The following is a 13566-nucleotide window of genomic DNA, read 5'->3' on the forward strand; positions in this document are numbered from 1 at the left end:
AATCATAGTACAAAGTTATAAAGAAACTAATTGTCATTCCAAAAGACACAAACACTAGACCATAGTATCTTTCATCTTTCTATTCATTGGTCACATTTTTTCGATTTTCCGACATTAAGCACTTCAGGTGTTTATCATTGTAATCATCGAATTCATATCGCTTCGAAATATATCTATCATCACAAGGTCATATCTTCATCGAAATGAGTACTCTCATTCCCACTTCAAGTGCTTGCCACAATCTTCAACTTCCTCATACAGAGAAAGACGATAGACTCAATCTCAATGTCAGAACAGGATCCTCGTCGACTTTGTATAACTCACTCGTATTGACCTCAGGTGGGTTGACCATAGGCTTGGAACTCGGAGACACAACTATTGAAGAGATCTACACTACTTTCCGTCAAAAGGTCTCCAGCTCTGTAATGAAGTTTAAGTCTCTTGATAAATATTTATCAGGAGAGCTCTTCTATCTTAGTCTTATAGACAAGGTCTGGAGCAGAGTTCCATACAATAGAGATACAGATGGACCACGACCTAAACCTCGTCTTTTCCACCAAATTTGTGCTCTCAACAACTGCGTCTATCTTTTTGGAGGATTGGTGATCCCAGAAGACGCAAATCCCACCAGCGAAGATGATACCACTATCAAAGACTTTTTGGTTCCATGTAACGATTTGTGGCTGTTCAATTTGGAGCTGAACAAATGGAGACTTTTAAGCGATGGATCTGAGTATGAAACGAATCGAGCTATACCTCAACCTCGGTTCAACCACAAAATGACGACTATCAACAGTCTTTCGTTTGTGAATAAAAAAGACCATTACGGAATTTTCATTGCTGGAGGAAAGGATGGAAACTCCAATCCCATCTATGACAATGCTGTCTTCGATTTGGTGGAAAACAAATACGTAGGCTCTGAACCCATCAAGTTGAAGACAACTACAGGCAACGTTGAAAAGGATTCCAAGCTGGGTTTGGACAATATTGTAGCCAATGACAAGCACGAGTTGAATGTCGACTACAACAACAGCATGATAGTGACTTTCACAGAGGATATCGACCACCAGCATCACCAGCAGATCAACGACAAGGGCAAAATCCATCATGAATACAGAAAATCAACATCGCAAGAACAGTCGTTCATCATCTATACTCCGACTATAGACAAATCACAAGATCAGAATAACAATCCATTGGTCTCCTTCCGTGCTGGAAGAAAAATTCACAATGGAAAGCCGCTTCCCATGCATCGCAAAAAATTATTCACCAATGGACAAAACAGCGAGGGCCCTACTATTGACAGACGAGGATTGAACCATACCATTCCCTTTAATCTTAGATATCCCACTGGTGGGTTATTTGGGCAAAATATCGTCATCACTGGGTTCTTGCCAGGAGATTTTGACATTTCCATTTTCATCTACAACAAGCCTACGGGCAAATGGTCGCGATTGAATATCTTCTGCAATCATGACTATGGTTCTCACAGATTCTGGGGAGGTTTTGCCTGGCAGTCGCATCACAAGGTTGTCCTCATTGGTAACTACTTGACATCTCGGACTACTAGCAGTATTCGTTTCTTCACTGTGATGATAACTGTAAGTCTACCCATCACGAACATACTAGCTAGTTCTGAACTTGCTGGTGGCCACCATCATGGACCTGATGGAAGAAGGATTCCTCACCGTAGAGTCAGATTGAGTAATGCCAGTGAGAATGCCTCCAATCGTAAAAATATCGAAGAAGAATTGAGTGATGAGTCTACTAGCAGCAGCAGTTTGTTGAGACATACTGATGACGATGATTATGATGAAGGAATAACAAGTTCTTCGCCAGAAGTACTCACAGAAGAAGAGTTTCTCAAGAAAACGTCTGATAGAAGACCCTCGTCGATATCCCAGGCTAGCGACAAGACTTCTCCCACAGCTATAAGTTTCAGTGAATATGTTCATTACGCTGCTCCAAAGACGAACTTCACAAGCATTCGATCGGTATTTCCTCCTGCTGCTATCACGTTAGGTCGGAATGCTTTTGACAGGTACGGAGACTTGATTTCAGACTTTGAGTTGGTGTCGTGCAATGGGGATCGTATTCCAGTTTCGTTGATTGTATTGATGGAAAGGTGGGGTAGATATTTCATCCAACTTTTGGCAAGAGGCTATGTGTCTGCTGTAGATAAGTTTGAGTCTGACCAGGCTCTAGGCGTATACAACTCCGACAAACAGAGATTGAGAACGTCCAAGAGTGGTGGCAGCGGCAGTTCTGGAAGTTCGCATAGTGTAGCTCTGAACAAGTTGAAATCATCTATGGTTAAGTTCAATTCTTTGTCGTCTGATGGAGTTCATTCTGTCCTGGAAAGTACAAAATCAAATTCGTCCAAAGAAGAATCTGCCAAGGATAAGTACTATATCTCACTTCCTGTTCCGCAGAGTAAGGCTCCTGCCAAAGATGTTCCTCAGTTCAGACTTCCTTTCCAAGATGGTGCCAATTCATCTCATTCCAGCTTGAAAGAAACAAATAAAGAACCGTCTAATCCCTTGGAACAGAATGAATCTGAAGCTTCACCAGAAGGTCCTACAGCAGTAGATATCAACAGAACTGATAGCAATATCGGTCCCTCTGTTGCTTTGAATGACGGAGCCGTAGTGTCATCGTCACAAACTGCTGTAGATCCTCATCTGATAGCTATTCCTCGTAAGGATTCCGTTAGTTCCTTTTCCAGTAGTAATTCCTTGCTTGCCTCTCAACTTCAGGATATTCCGCCACAATTGCCTCTACCATCTGACCAGATTCCAGGCATACCTGCAGCTCCTGCCTCGTTCAAGAGTAGCACTTCTCGTAAAGGGTCACAGGATCTTGGATCACCAAGAGCTTCTTTGATCCATACCTTGACTGCGTTGAGAAATATTCCTATCTCCAAGTCTCCTCGTGAGTCTCCATTCGCATCTCCAAGAGCTTCTGTATCTGCTCAAGGAGCTTCCGTTGTTGGAGGAGGTGACTTGTACAGTTCTCCAGTTCCTAACTTACGTCCTGGTCGTTTCAGTCCCACGCTGGAGGTGATGGGACGTTCCAAGTCTATTGACTATTCGTTGAGTGCGTTCAATGAAGAATCGGCAGAACAAGGGAACAAGACCGAACCCAGCCAAGAGATGGAAAGAGAACAAAAGAACGCATCGTTGTCATCGACCCACTCTGAAGCACTTTCTGCTACCTCTTCTGGAAGAGACAGCAATGATGATGATTTTTCAGGAGCTTCTGAAGCGGATTTGTTGAGTCAAGCATGCAAGGCTGCTAAGGAAAGTCATGGAATGTTTGATAATGCTTTGCTCAACTTTGAGAACTTAGATGCTGCCACGTTCACCATGGAGCCATCCTTGATTCCCAGAAAGTTGTATGTCCCTTTCCCTTCAATAACGTTGAAGGGTTTCTGTGAATACTTATACACTGGACAGGTTGGAAACAAGTGGCTCCTCGTTCCCACGACCTTGGACAATTTGTTAATGTCCAAATTCTTCAAAGTTCCGTTATTGTACGATTTGATCAGTGAGGTTTTGTTTGGTATTATTGGCAGAAAAGAAGCTTATATCGTCAAGGAAGGTAACAGATTGAAGAGAAAGTACTTCAATGCACTTGAGGAGATGGGAAAATCGTATGATAATTCCTTTAAGTTCCCTTTGAATGAATACGAAGGATTCATGGATACAGTGGACGACGGGTATTTAGATATTGCCTTGTTGAAAAAGACTTCTAAGACTCATCAGAGTAGTTCTGTTGTTTCAATGTCTAGAAGAAGAAGATACCAAGCGGAACATGGTAATTCTCGTCGTCCTTCGACAGCAACAGAGTTGACTGAACCTGATGAAGAGGCTGAAGATGAAAATGAAGTTGACGATGAGAAAGAGAAAGAGAAAGAAGAATCACAAGGATCTAATCTTCATAGCGAGTCGGCTGAAGACTCGTCTGATAGAAAAACTACTTCTACTAGTGAAGATGATGGAATCGAATTAGGATTCTTGAATGTTCACGAGCGAAATTCCACTACTGTAGGACCGCGCTCTAAGTCGGTATTTGACAGATCCAACACTGTATACAACGATTTCTTCCAGCACGCCTATGAACAGGCACATGCTGGAGATGACAATGGCGAGAAGGCAGTAGGTCTCACCATTGAGCAATTGGTCAGCCCAGATTCTGATATACCAAATGACTATGTAATTGATTTGGTATATGAAGCATCGTCGATTGTGACGGATTTGAAGTTGATGTTGAGAGCAGCCAACGTCAGATTGATGAACAAGATATTGAACCAAAGTAGAGTTGAAGTTGAAGCCGAAATAGAGAGGTTGAAAAACAGCCAAATGGAATCTGATTTGGAAGATAGTGACGACGGTGGCATTTCTACCTCCAAAGCGAACGATAACTTTGTTGCACCAAAAGCACATACTAGTGTCAGTGCTAGTGCCAATGCATCCACTGGCAGTAAACTTAGTTCTCCTGTTCCTGCTTTAGATGGAGATTCTAGTTTTGTCCCTCCTCTGTTAGCCCATATGGACTTAAATCCGTCAACTTCTGCATCTTCGTTGGTTTCTTCGGGTCTGCTGAAGGCTCCGAAGGATTTGGAGAAGATGAAGTCGAATATCAGTTTCCGAACTGTAGGCTCTCTTACGCCGTTCAAGCACAGCAAGACTGAAAATAAGATAGGCGGTAATAAGGACATTGACAAGCGCTTCTCCAAGCTCATGAAGAAGGACGAGAAGTTGAGAACAAAGGAAGGCTTGCTCAAGAAAAAGGTAATGTCGAAAAGTTCGACAAGCTTGAATGAAATTGGCCAATCCACCGCTTCGTCAATAATGTCGAAGAGTACAACGCAACCCAAGAAGCACCATGGTTTGTTCCATCGCAGCCACAAGAAGAAAGACACAGATGATTCTTCGTTAGAATCTACAAAATTAAGCAGAACACAGTCTACAACTGCCAGTATAGAATCCGCACACAGCTCGTCTGAAGCCACTATCGCGACTACTAGTGGGAAGAAGAAGCACGGCTTTTTCAGTATCGGTCGCTAGTGCTGTCTGATTTTATAAAAAAGATGTAATACTCGACACATTAATTAATGTATCAATGATAATAGCCAAAGTTTAAGCTAATTGTAATTGAAGCGTGTAGAATCGAGTAAATGGAGCAGGTTTAGATTCAAGAACCTTAGTCGATGTGTTTGATGATCTTCTTCATTATATGATATTGTTCTCTGCTTTTATGTCCAAAATACGGTGTATTTCCATTAGAATTCAATGGTATTTAGGTATTTTTTTTCTCTTCTATTCTGTCCATCATCTAGTATGCTATTGCGCTATTGCTATTTTGCAACCACAACTTAATTTATTTTTTCAGGTACAATTAATCTTACTTTACTTCGTAAGATAATTGCCTATATATAGAATACTCGATATAAAACCTATTCATACAAATACATGCCCACCGTTATTTTGAATTGGTGCTACTGCAGTATATTTTCATATTTTGAATACGTCCGGAAAATATTCCAGAAATTCATCTAAATTGCAAAAAAATATGAAACCTAAAAGTCTTTTCTATTCAAGTTGAGAAAGAGCTGCTCTCTAATGCCTATCAATGGCAATGTCTTGGTATTTAATATACTCATTTCCACCGCTGTTGTATGTATTATCGTTACTGTTAGCTGAGAATTGCGCTCGCCCAGTAAGGCTAGAATGTAGAGTGAAGAAACTACAAGGTCCGTCTAGTATATTGTCACAAAAATCTCCGGCACACTTCATTCACTAAAGGGAATATATTAATCAGAACATATATGAAATTGCAAAATTCTTATTCTCCTGATTTGGTGGTTTTCGCCCCCCTACCCCCTCCATTCCACATACATTCCTCGTTCCCCCTGCTCCTATTCGACAACGTCGAAGAACAGAATAACTAATTGTTCACGTGCGGTGCTCCAAGCTTTCAAAACTGAGGAATCACCAAAGGTATTTCTAAGGAATCCATACTTGTCATGACGTCCATTTTGCAGTGGGCTACAGTGGATTGGTAATCTGTTTTCTCGGAGATATCGCCACCACGATGTTTCCACCAAACCTAAGCCATACTGTTATTACTAAGCGGCACACTATTGAAGAAGTTAGTGGGAAGTTCGCGTACACTCCCGCAAGGTGGAGGACTGTGGGGGAGCCACAGTGGTTTTTTTGAGATTCCAGGGTATAAATAGTGAGGAATGTACGAATGGATGCCAAATGAATTGCAGCTTGTAGATTTGATATTCAAAGTCAATTGCTATACCTGATCTAGTATCTGTAATTGTACCAAGTTTCAGCCTGTTTCTGAACTTATTTTGTATCTTTCCATCACATTTACCCCACATTTTGAAGTTTTTCAGTTTTTCACTCCGAAATGGTTGCGCTCACTAACGACTCTGTAGTCTACACTTTGAACAACGGCGTCAAGATCCCAGCAATTGGCTTGGGTACCTGGCAAGCTTCTGCTCCTGGCCATGCCAGCAATGCCACTAAGGTAGCTTTGCAAAATGGCTACAGACACATTGACACTGCTGCCATCTACAAAAACGAAGAAGAAGTTGGTCAAGGACTCAAGGACTCTGGTCTCAAGAGAGAAGAAGTGTTCATTACCACCAAGTTGTGGAATGGAGACCACAAGAATGCTGCTAAGGCTTTGGATGAGTCGTTGAAGAAGTTGGGTGTAGACTATGTTGATTTGTACTTAATCCACTGGCCTGTCTCCACTGATCCAGCTACTGGAAAAGATTACGAGGACTGGGACTATGTAGACACATGGAAGCAGTTGCAAAAGTTGTACAAGGAAACCAAAAAGGTCAGAGCTATCGGAGTGTCCAACTTCACCAAGTCCAAGATAGAAAGATTGTTGGCTGATCCAGAGGTAGATGTTGTTCCTGCTGTCAACCAAGTTGAGGCTCATCCCTTATTGACCCAGCCTGAATTGTACGACTACTTGAAGGAAAAGAACATTGTCATTGAAGCATATTCTCCTTTGGGATCTACAGATGCTCCATTATTCAAGAACGAGACGATCGCAGCCATTGCCAAGAAGAATGGAGTTGAACCAGGACATGTCTTGATCTCGTGGGCCGTACAAAGAAATACTGTCGTATTGCCAAAATCGGTCACCAACTCTAGAATTATCTCCAATTTGAAGACCTTCACTCTCCCTGAAGAAGACTTTGAAGCCTTGAACAAGTTGTCTGAAAAGGATGGTATTCACAGATGGGCTGACCCATCTTGGAACGACTTCAGCACTTAGATAGTGAAATAGATATCAATCTACAGAGTATCAGAGATTTGTTGTAGCAAATGAAATGGAGACGTAGAGTATATACATTTTAAGACTTCAAGTGTTACAACTACAACAATCACTATATTCATCTACATTCAGACGTTTTCAACCTTCGAAGGAAGTACGGATTTCAGCTTGCGGAGTCCGAATATTTTCGCAAATATTAACTTCTCCTATTGCGTATGCACATCGGAAGTATATCTTGAGCTGGAGAATCGCGCATGGAGCCGCTTCCGTATCAGGAAGTGTTAATATATAAAATTCAACTCGTAAAAAGTCTGGGCAACCAGAAGCTGGAAAATTCCGATAATCTCTTCTTCAAACTAACAAAGAAATCATTAGGCTCCTTCCGAGAAACATACAAAGTTGAAGTTTTCTTTCGATGGAAAAAGTTCTCTGTAAGCTACATTCATTTCAGCTCTCTTTGTAATATGTCTAACCCCACAGAAATCAATAAGGAATTGGTTGAGTACGCCTATGCCAACCTCAACAACTTGCCAAAGGGCGAAGAGTACGAGAAAATGATCCTGTCAGTCCCCTACGACTGTTTCAATCCAACTTTGCATAGAAGAAGAAACTTGGCTCATGAGTTGGCATTGGACTACGAGAAGATTAGAATGTCCCAGTTCGACTTTGACATCAAAGCGCATGCAAAAGCTCGTGTTGAGTATCTCAGGAAGATATTCGGAAAGATTGAAGACGATTTTTTTATTGAACCTCCTTTCAACGTGGATTACGGCTTCAATGTCTCTGTTGGCAAACATTTCTACGGTAACTTCAACATCACCTTTTTAGATTGCACTTTGATTAAAATCGGCGATCTGGTTATGGTTGGCCCCAACGTCTGCTTCACGACGGCAACTCACCCTACGGACCCACAGCAAAGACTCGACCACGTTGAGTATGCCAAACCTATTACAATTGGTAACAACGTCTGGATTGGTTCCAGCGCTACCATATTGCCTGATGTGACAATTGGTGACGGGTGTGTGATTGGAGCAGGAGCAGTGGTGAACAAGAGTGTTCCCGCCAATACTGTTGTAGGAGGAGTTCCTGCTAGAGTTATCAGGAAGTTGAAACCGGCAGACAATGCTGACAGAGCTGCAGCCATTGCAGAAGTTTCTAAGTAGACATTCGGTAGAAGTTTTAAGCAGGGAGTACAGATTAATAAGATTGAATAGATAAGTTGATGATTTACTCCTTTATCTGTCTTTTGTTAAGCATATATATACTTTTATCATAATCAATATAACAGTATATCTACACGTTATCGCTATCTGTATAAGTATATCTAGTTCTATGATTCGATATTTTCACGTGACTTGGAGTGTGACTTGAATAACACCTGGACCGAACAATTAGCTTAGAGTTTACTTTTACTTTTGTCTTTATCAGTACATTCATATCTACAGAAATGTCTTCCAATTGGACCCAGCCGTCGTATACACCGGCAGACGTAGACGATTTTATTATCGCCGATGACGACGATGAAGGCTCTACCCAGCATGGCAGTAGTGGCAGAAACGACTTAAACAGTACCAGTAACGGGATCAACGCAAGTAATAATAACGGTAGCGGTGGAAGCAATATTTTCTCGCAGTTTGGCTTGTTGCCCAAAGTCGATTTATCACAGACATTTGCCCCTTTCACAAATTCATCCAACTTACCGGGTAACAATCGAGTCAGAGAAAGACAGTACTCTGGGGGAGACACCTTGGACGAGCCGGTATGGGCCACTTTGAAACGTGACTTGCTCCAGATAGCTCGGAGATTGGGCATTGTTATCTGGCCCATGCAATTGGCCAAGTTAGCCAAGCAGCAGCAGCTGCGTTTAGTAGATTTCGCTGCCAGCAATGGAATTACTCTTCCGCCGCTGATTACCAACAATCGTAGAATCGACGTTAGCCATACCCCTGATGACGAGGAACAGGTAGCGGGCTTGGGCCTGAGTGTCTTCGTCAAGCAGGACAACTTAGAGTGGGACTTATGGGGACCACTTATCTTTTCGTTGGTATTTTCGGTGACCTTAGGTCTCGCTGCTCCCAAACTGGAGACGAACCTGGTTTTTTCTGGTTCTTTTTCTTTTGTGTGGATTTTCTTCATAGTCATAGGCTTGAACATCCAGTTGTTGGGTGGATCAATTTCGTTTATGTCAGCTATCAGTGCTGCTGGTTACTCGATGTTTCCTATAGTTGTAGGTGCTCTTCTCTCCTGCTTGGTGTTGAAATGGAAGCTTATCCGCCTTGCTCTCATGCTCGTGCTAAACGTTTGGTCTATCTATGCTGGTGTCTTGAGCTTGGAGTGTTCGGGTGTGTTGCCCGGTAGAGTCACCCTAGCCATCTATCCGGTTGCACTTATGTACTCGATCATGAGTTGGCTAGTGGTGATTACCTAGCGATTAGTTAACCAATTAGATGTATATTATCGTAGTTCTATTTTCCAAACTATACGAATAACTGTTTTTATTTTTGAAAGTGTACTATGTGATTCTATAAAGGGTTAGATTAATACACAAACAAAAAGTGAAAGTATGACAGACATGAATACTGTGAACGATTTAGGTATCAATGTACTAGTTCCGTTGTTCACATTATGGGATTTAGAATTGTTGGATTCTGTGGATGGTGCTGAGCTCGAGCTGCTGGTGTCAGAATTCACGATCGAGCTTGAAGACGTTTTGGTAGAGGTTGCAGACGAAACTAAAATCGTCGAAGAATGAGTTTGCTTCGAACGAACTGTAGATTTAGAGCTGTCAGTACTTTCATTGCTAGTAGTATTAGATTCTTTAGAATCCTTGGAGCCGCTGCTTTCGCTGGAGTCTGAACTTGATGGAGGATCAATGACTGCGGAAACATCAGAACCAACAAACAGTGTATCCGTCAAGATGGATTCTTGTTTCAAGATCACTGAACTAACGTCAGCATCCACAAATCCAATCTGCTTCTTTTCCAAGTCGAAGACAGTGTAGAACTTGTTCAAGAACGAAGCCCCCAAAACCCAGTTGTTGTAACCGTCGATTCCCTGAATCTTCAGGGCACATAGCCCCTGTAAACCCGGCTGGTCGTAACTGTCTCCCATGAAGAAAGAGGACGAAACTTCAAGCTGTCCGTCGTCGAGAGAAAAGAAGATGCTGCTGTTTTCTGTATTGCAGGGAAAGGCGTAGTTACCTTTGCCATCCGTGACAAAAGTATTGCCAAAAAGGCTTTCGTGAAGAGCATCCGCGTCAGTAACAGGAAGAACAATGCCAGTGGTTCCTGTGTCTATAATGGCCCCACGACTGTCGAAAGTGAAGGTTTTTTTGGCTGTTGAGTTAGTAGTATCCACCTGTGTTATATTTATCAACCAGTAGGCATTGTCGTTGTCTATGACTTTAGTGTAGATTGTCTTTCCGGGGAAACTGTCGAGATAATTTTGGGCCCCTGCACCAAATATAACCATTCCGCCGAAATCATTTGGAAGAGGATCGAACTCTTTGTTATTGGAATCAACGTGGGTGATCGTCTGGTTGTTTGACTTCAAGAATAATGCAAACATTTCCTTACTGATTCTGTTGCTGGCATAGTATTGGCTGACGATGTTTCTGACTGGGTCATTGTTGTTGGAAGATGAAATCCCAAGCAAGCCGCTGATAGCATAGCCTTTAAACATTTCTGGCGAATTGCTAGTCAATCCGATAGAAAGGTTGCTGAATTCAACTCTACTATTACCAAATGTCAATGAGAGATTGTTTTCTTCCAACGATACAATATCCCCAGCCACGGTTTCTCCCGTGTAAGACAAGTGAAAGTCTGACTCGGGCACAATAGAATCAGAAAAATCATCAAACTTGTTCACTCCCAGCTTGCTACAGCCATTCTCGGTACATGTTTCGTTGTAAAGCCATGTAATGGACGAGCCAGTGTCTAGAAGCAAGGCGAATTGGTCATTGTACTCGTTTCGCGAATCACTGATATTGGCATACAAATAGTAGATCGAACTGGCATTGTCCGTGAAAAGGTATTGGAGATTAACGTTGTCGATGAACACAGGTCCCTCTGTAGCATTCGACGAAGTCGCAACGTCCTTGTGGACAAGCGTGTCGATGTTTTCGTTTTTAATATTAGATTTCAAGTCGATGTCACTAGTGGATGGTAAATCGTCAACTCTGAAATCCTTGACGGGCCATAGAGCGTGGACAGCTCCAAGGTGAAGAAAACCCAACAAGAGGCTAACCTTCATGTTGTGAATGATATGATTGCAATCGACCTAAATCAAGACAATATAGAGAGAGCGAATTGATAAATATGAATAGGAATAAGGAAGTCTTTCGGTGCAAGAAAATGAAGGGCAGAAAAAGGCAGTTGTGAATAAAATGAGCAATAAGTTGAATTAACGTGTCTGTAATCGTCGGTTATGTCATATAGCACAAATCTTTCTGTTCGAGCTCGCCTGACAAGACCACTTGAAAGGAACAGACCTTAACTAAGAAATGGAAAATGATATTGTATGGAGGCCAGAATAAATGGGCAACCGAGACGGATGTAGACCTTAATTTTTTTTTTGAATAGCCTGTAATTGAAAGCTATTTTTAGGCGTCTCTGAGAGACTAAACAAGAGACGAGTGAAGTGGAATGTCAGTCGCAGGCATCGGCCTATAGATTTGGATCTGGGCTGCTATTCAATCCCACTTACTTGGCTATTGTGTCGGTCTGAGATCGAGCCCATTAAAGTTTTCCTAACTAATCGGCTGAGATTAACAGACAGAAATAGCGCTTAAAATCAACTCTTGAACAACTGGGCCATATTTTCTAGATAATATCTGCATACTCGAATAATATTTTCCTATTTGGGCACAATTATTTTTCTACATACACGTCTGCCTTAAAATACAAACAATAACAAAAACACAATACGAGATTTCCAGGATACTCACTCAACGATGGCGGGCTGCGACCGATAAATGAATTGCACGATGGTAATTAAGCAATCTTCACTATGTAGTCGGCACTTGGTAACAGAAGAGAATGCAATCGTCTTCAATCCGCTTGCCCAATCATCTCATGCAATTTTTAAGGTACCATCAATATTTTGACCACTTTAGTACAAATAGTTCTTCGCGCAAATACCATTATTATCAGGCTGCTGAACTTTCCAAATGAATTTTGGAATATAAACATTGAGTAGTGAACCAGTTATACGATACGATATTTTCTTCGGATGTGTCTTTTGTTGTTTTGTTCTTCATCTTTATATTCCTCTATTATGTTTGTAAAATTTCCCGACTCTTTTCTAATGCATCACCACACGTCTGCCTTTCAAATTTCTATCGCACCGCGTGTATTTTTGTGCAAGTAGAAACAAAAATATCTATTGTTCACCACACATCACAGTTGCAACTGTCCATGAAAGGAAATGCGAATCGATTGGAACAAGCTGAAAAAAATACGAATAAAACAAACAATAGTTGTCTATGCATATTTCAGCACTGAGCACGAGGACCCTCTAAGAATGAGCTAAGTGCTTGTGTAATAGCGAAGAACCGTGGTATCGATAAAGTAGTCTTTCAGCCGCCAATTGGGGGAATTTCGTATCTAACAATTGACCGTATCGAGTCTCTACAACATGAGACAAAGCTCCGGAATTTGATGCAAAATCAAATTTTTTGCTTTAACTTAATGAAGTCCGATAATTAACGATACGACATTAGAGTTTCTTTTGTTTCATAGTAGCTCAAATGTGCTCTCTTTTTTATTTGAAGTTTTGCTTGGGCCCCAAAAATATTCTTCACAACAATTATATAATGGTTTCTATGATATCCAAATGTACTGAGTAGCACACTACAATTCATAACAGCTTCTCCCAGTATGTCAGAATTAACCGTAATAGTATTAGAGACAGCCCAATTGGTCTTGATGGCTTGAGCCGTTGGTCAGAAATCAGAGTGAAACCTAGAATATAAACGTTTTGTTGAGGAAAGTGAACAATTCAAGCGAAGAGATCTCGTCATCATTCCGTAGTGTATATTTGAGTGGATAATTATAAGCGATCCATAATTTTAACCTGGGCCTTCCAGAGCGAGTTATCTTGAAACTAAAATTAACTACCTACTTCCGTACTGAAAAATATAATCGGGATAACTGACAGCGGCTAAGATGCTAAACCATTACAGGCAGTAACAGAAACTGGCACACACATGGGCAGAAATACAGTTATTCCTTTTCCACTTGCGTAGTCAGTTGTGGTGAT

At 41.5% G+C, this 13566-nt stretch overlaps 4 protein-coding genes across 4 annotated transcripts; 3 read left to right on the forward strand and 1 right to left on the reverse strand. All coding sequences in view use genetic code 12, as the record gives it.

Annotated features, from left to right (window-relative positions):
- Positions 1 to 203: 203 nt before the first annotated feature.
- MDS3 (negative regulator of early meiotic expression) lies at positions 204 to 5000 on the forward strand (the record flags this gene model as incomplete). Its single annotated transcript, XM_001386165.1, has 5 exons — positions 204 to 1762; positions 1829 to 2262; positions 2515 to 2574; positions 2689 to 4461; positions 4546 to 5000. Coding segments are annotated over 5 exons (4281 nt in total), but the record flags the coding sequence as incomplete, so codon positions are not given.
- A 1423-nt stretch (positions 5001 to 6423) lies between these two features.
- On the forward strand, positions 6424 to 7308 carry GCY1 (aldo/keto reductase; the record flags this gene model as incomplete). The annotated part of the gene is made up of 1 exon (XM_001386166.1): positions 6424 to 7308. One exon carries the CDS (start codon positions 6424 to 6426, stop codon positions 7306 to 7308), a length of 885 nt encoding a protein of 294 aa, XP_001386203.1.
- A 1447-nt stretch (positions 7309 to 8755) lies between these two features.
- PICST_33573 (predicted protein) lies at positions 8756 to 9736 on the forward strand (the record flags this gene model as incomplete). Its single annotated transcript, XM_001386167.1, has 1 exon — positions 8756 to 9736. One exon carries the CDS (start codon positions 8756 to 8758, stop codon positions 9734 to 9736), a length of 981 nt encoding a protein of 326 aa, XP_001386204.2.
- Positions 9737 to 9746: 10 nt separating this feature from the next.
- On the reverse strand, positions 9747 to 11629 carry PICST_68393 (hypothetical beta-1,6-N-acetylglucosaminyltransferase, contains WSC domain). The gene has a single exon (XM_001386341.1). The coding sequence runs from the start codon at positions 11557 to 11559 to the stop codon at positions 9841 to 9843; it is 1719 nt and encodes a 572-aa protein (XP_001386378.2). The 5' UTR covers positions 11560 to 11629; the 3' UTR covers positions 9747 to 9840.
- Between the last annotated feature and the right edge of the window lie 1937 nt (positions 11630 to 13566).

Source organism: Scheffersomyces stipitis, chromosome 7 (genome assembly GCF_000209165.1).
Source record: "Scheffersomyces stipitis CBS 6054 chromosome 7, complete sequence".
Lineage (NCBI taxonomy): Eukaryota > Fungi > Ascomycota > Pichiomycetes > Serinales > Debaryomycetaceae > Scheffersomyces > Scheffersomyces stipitis.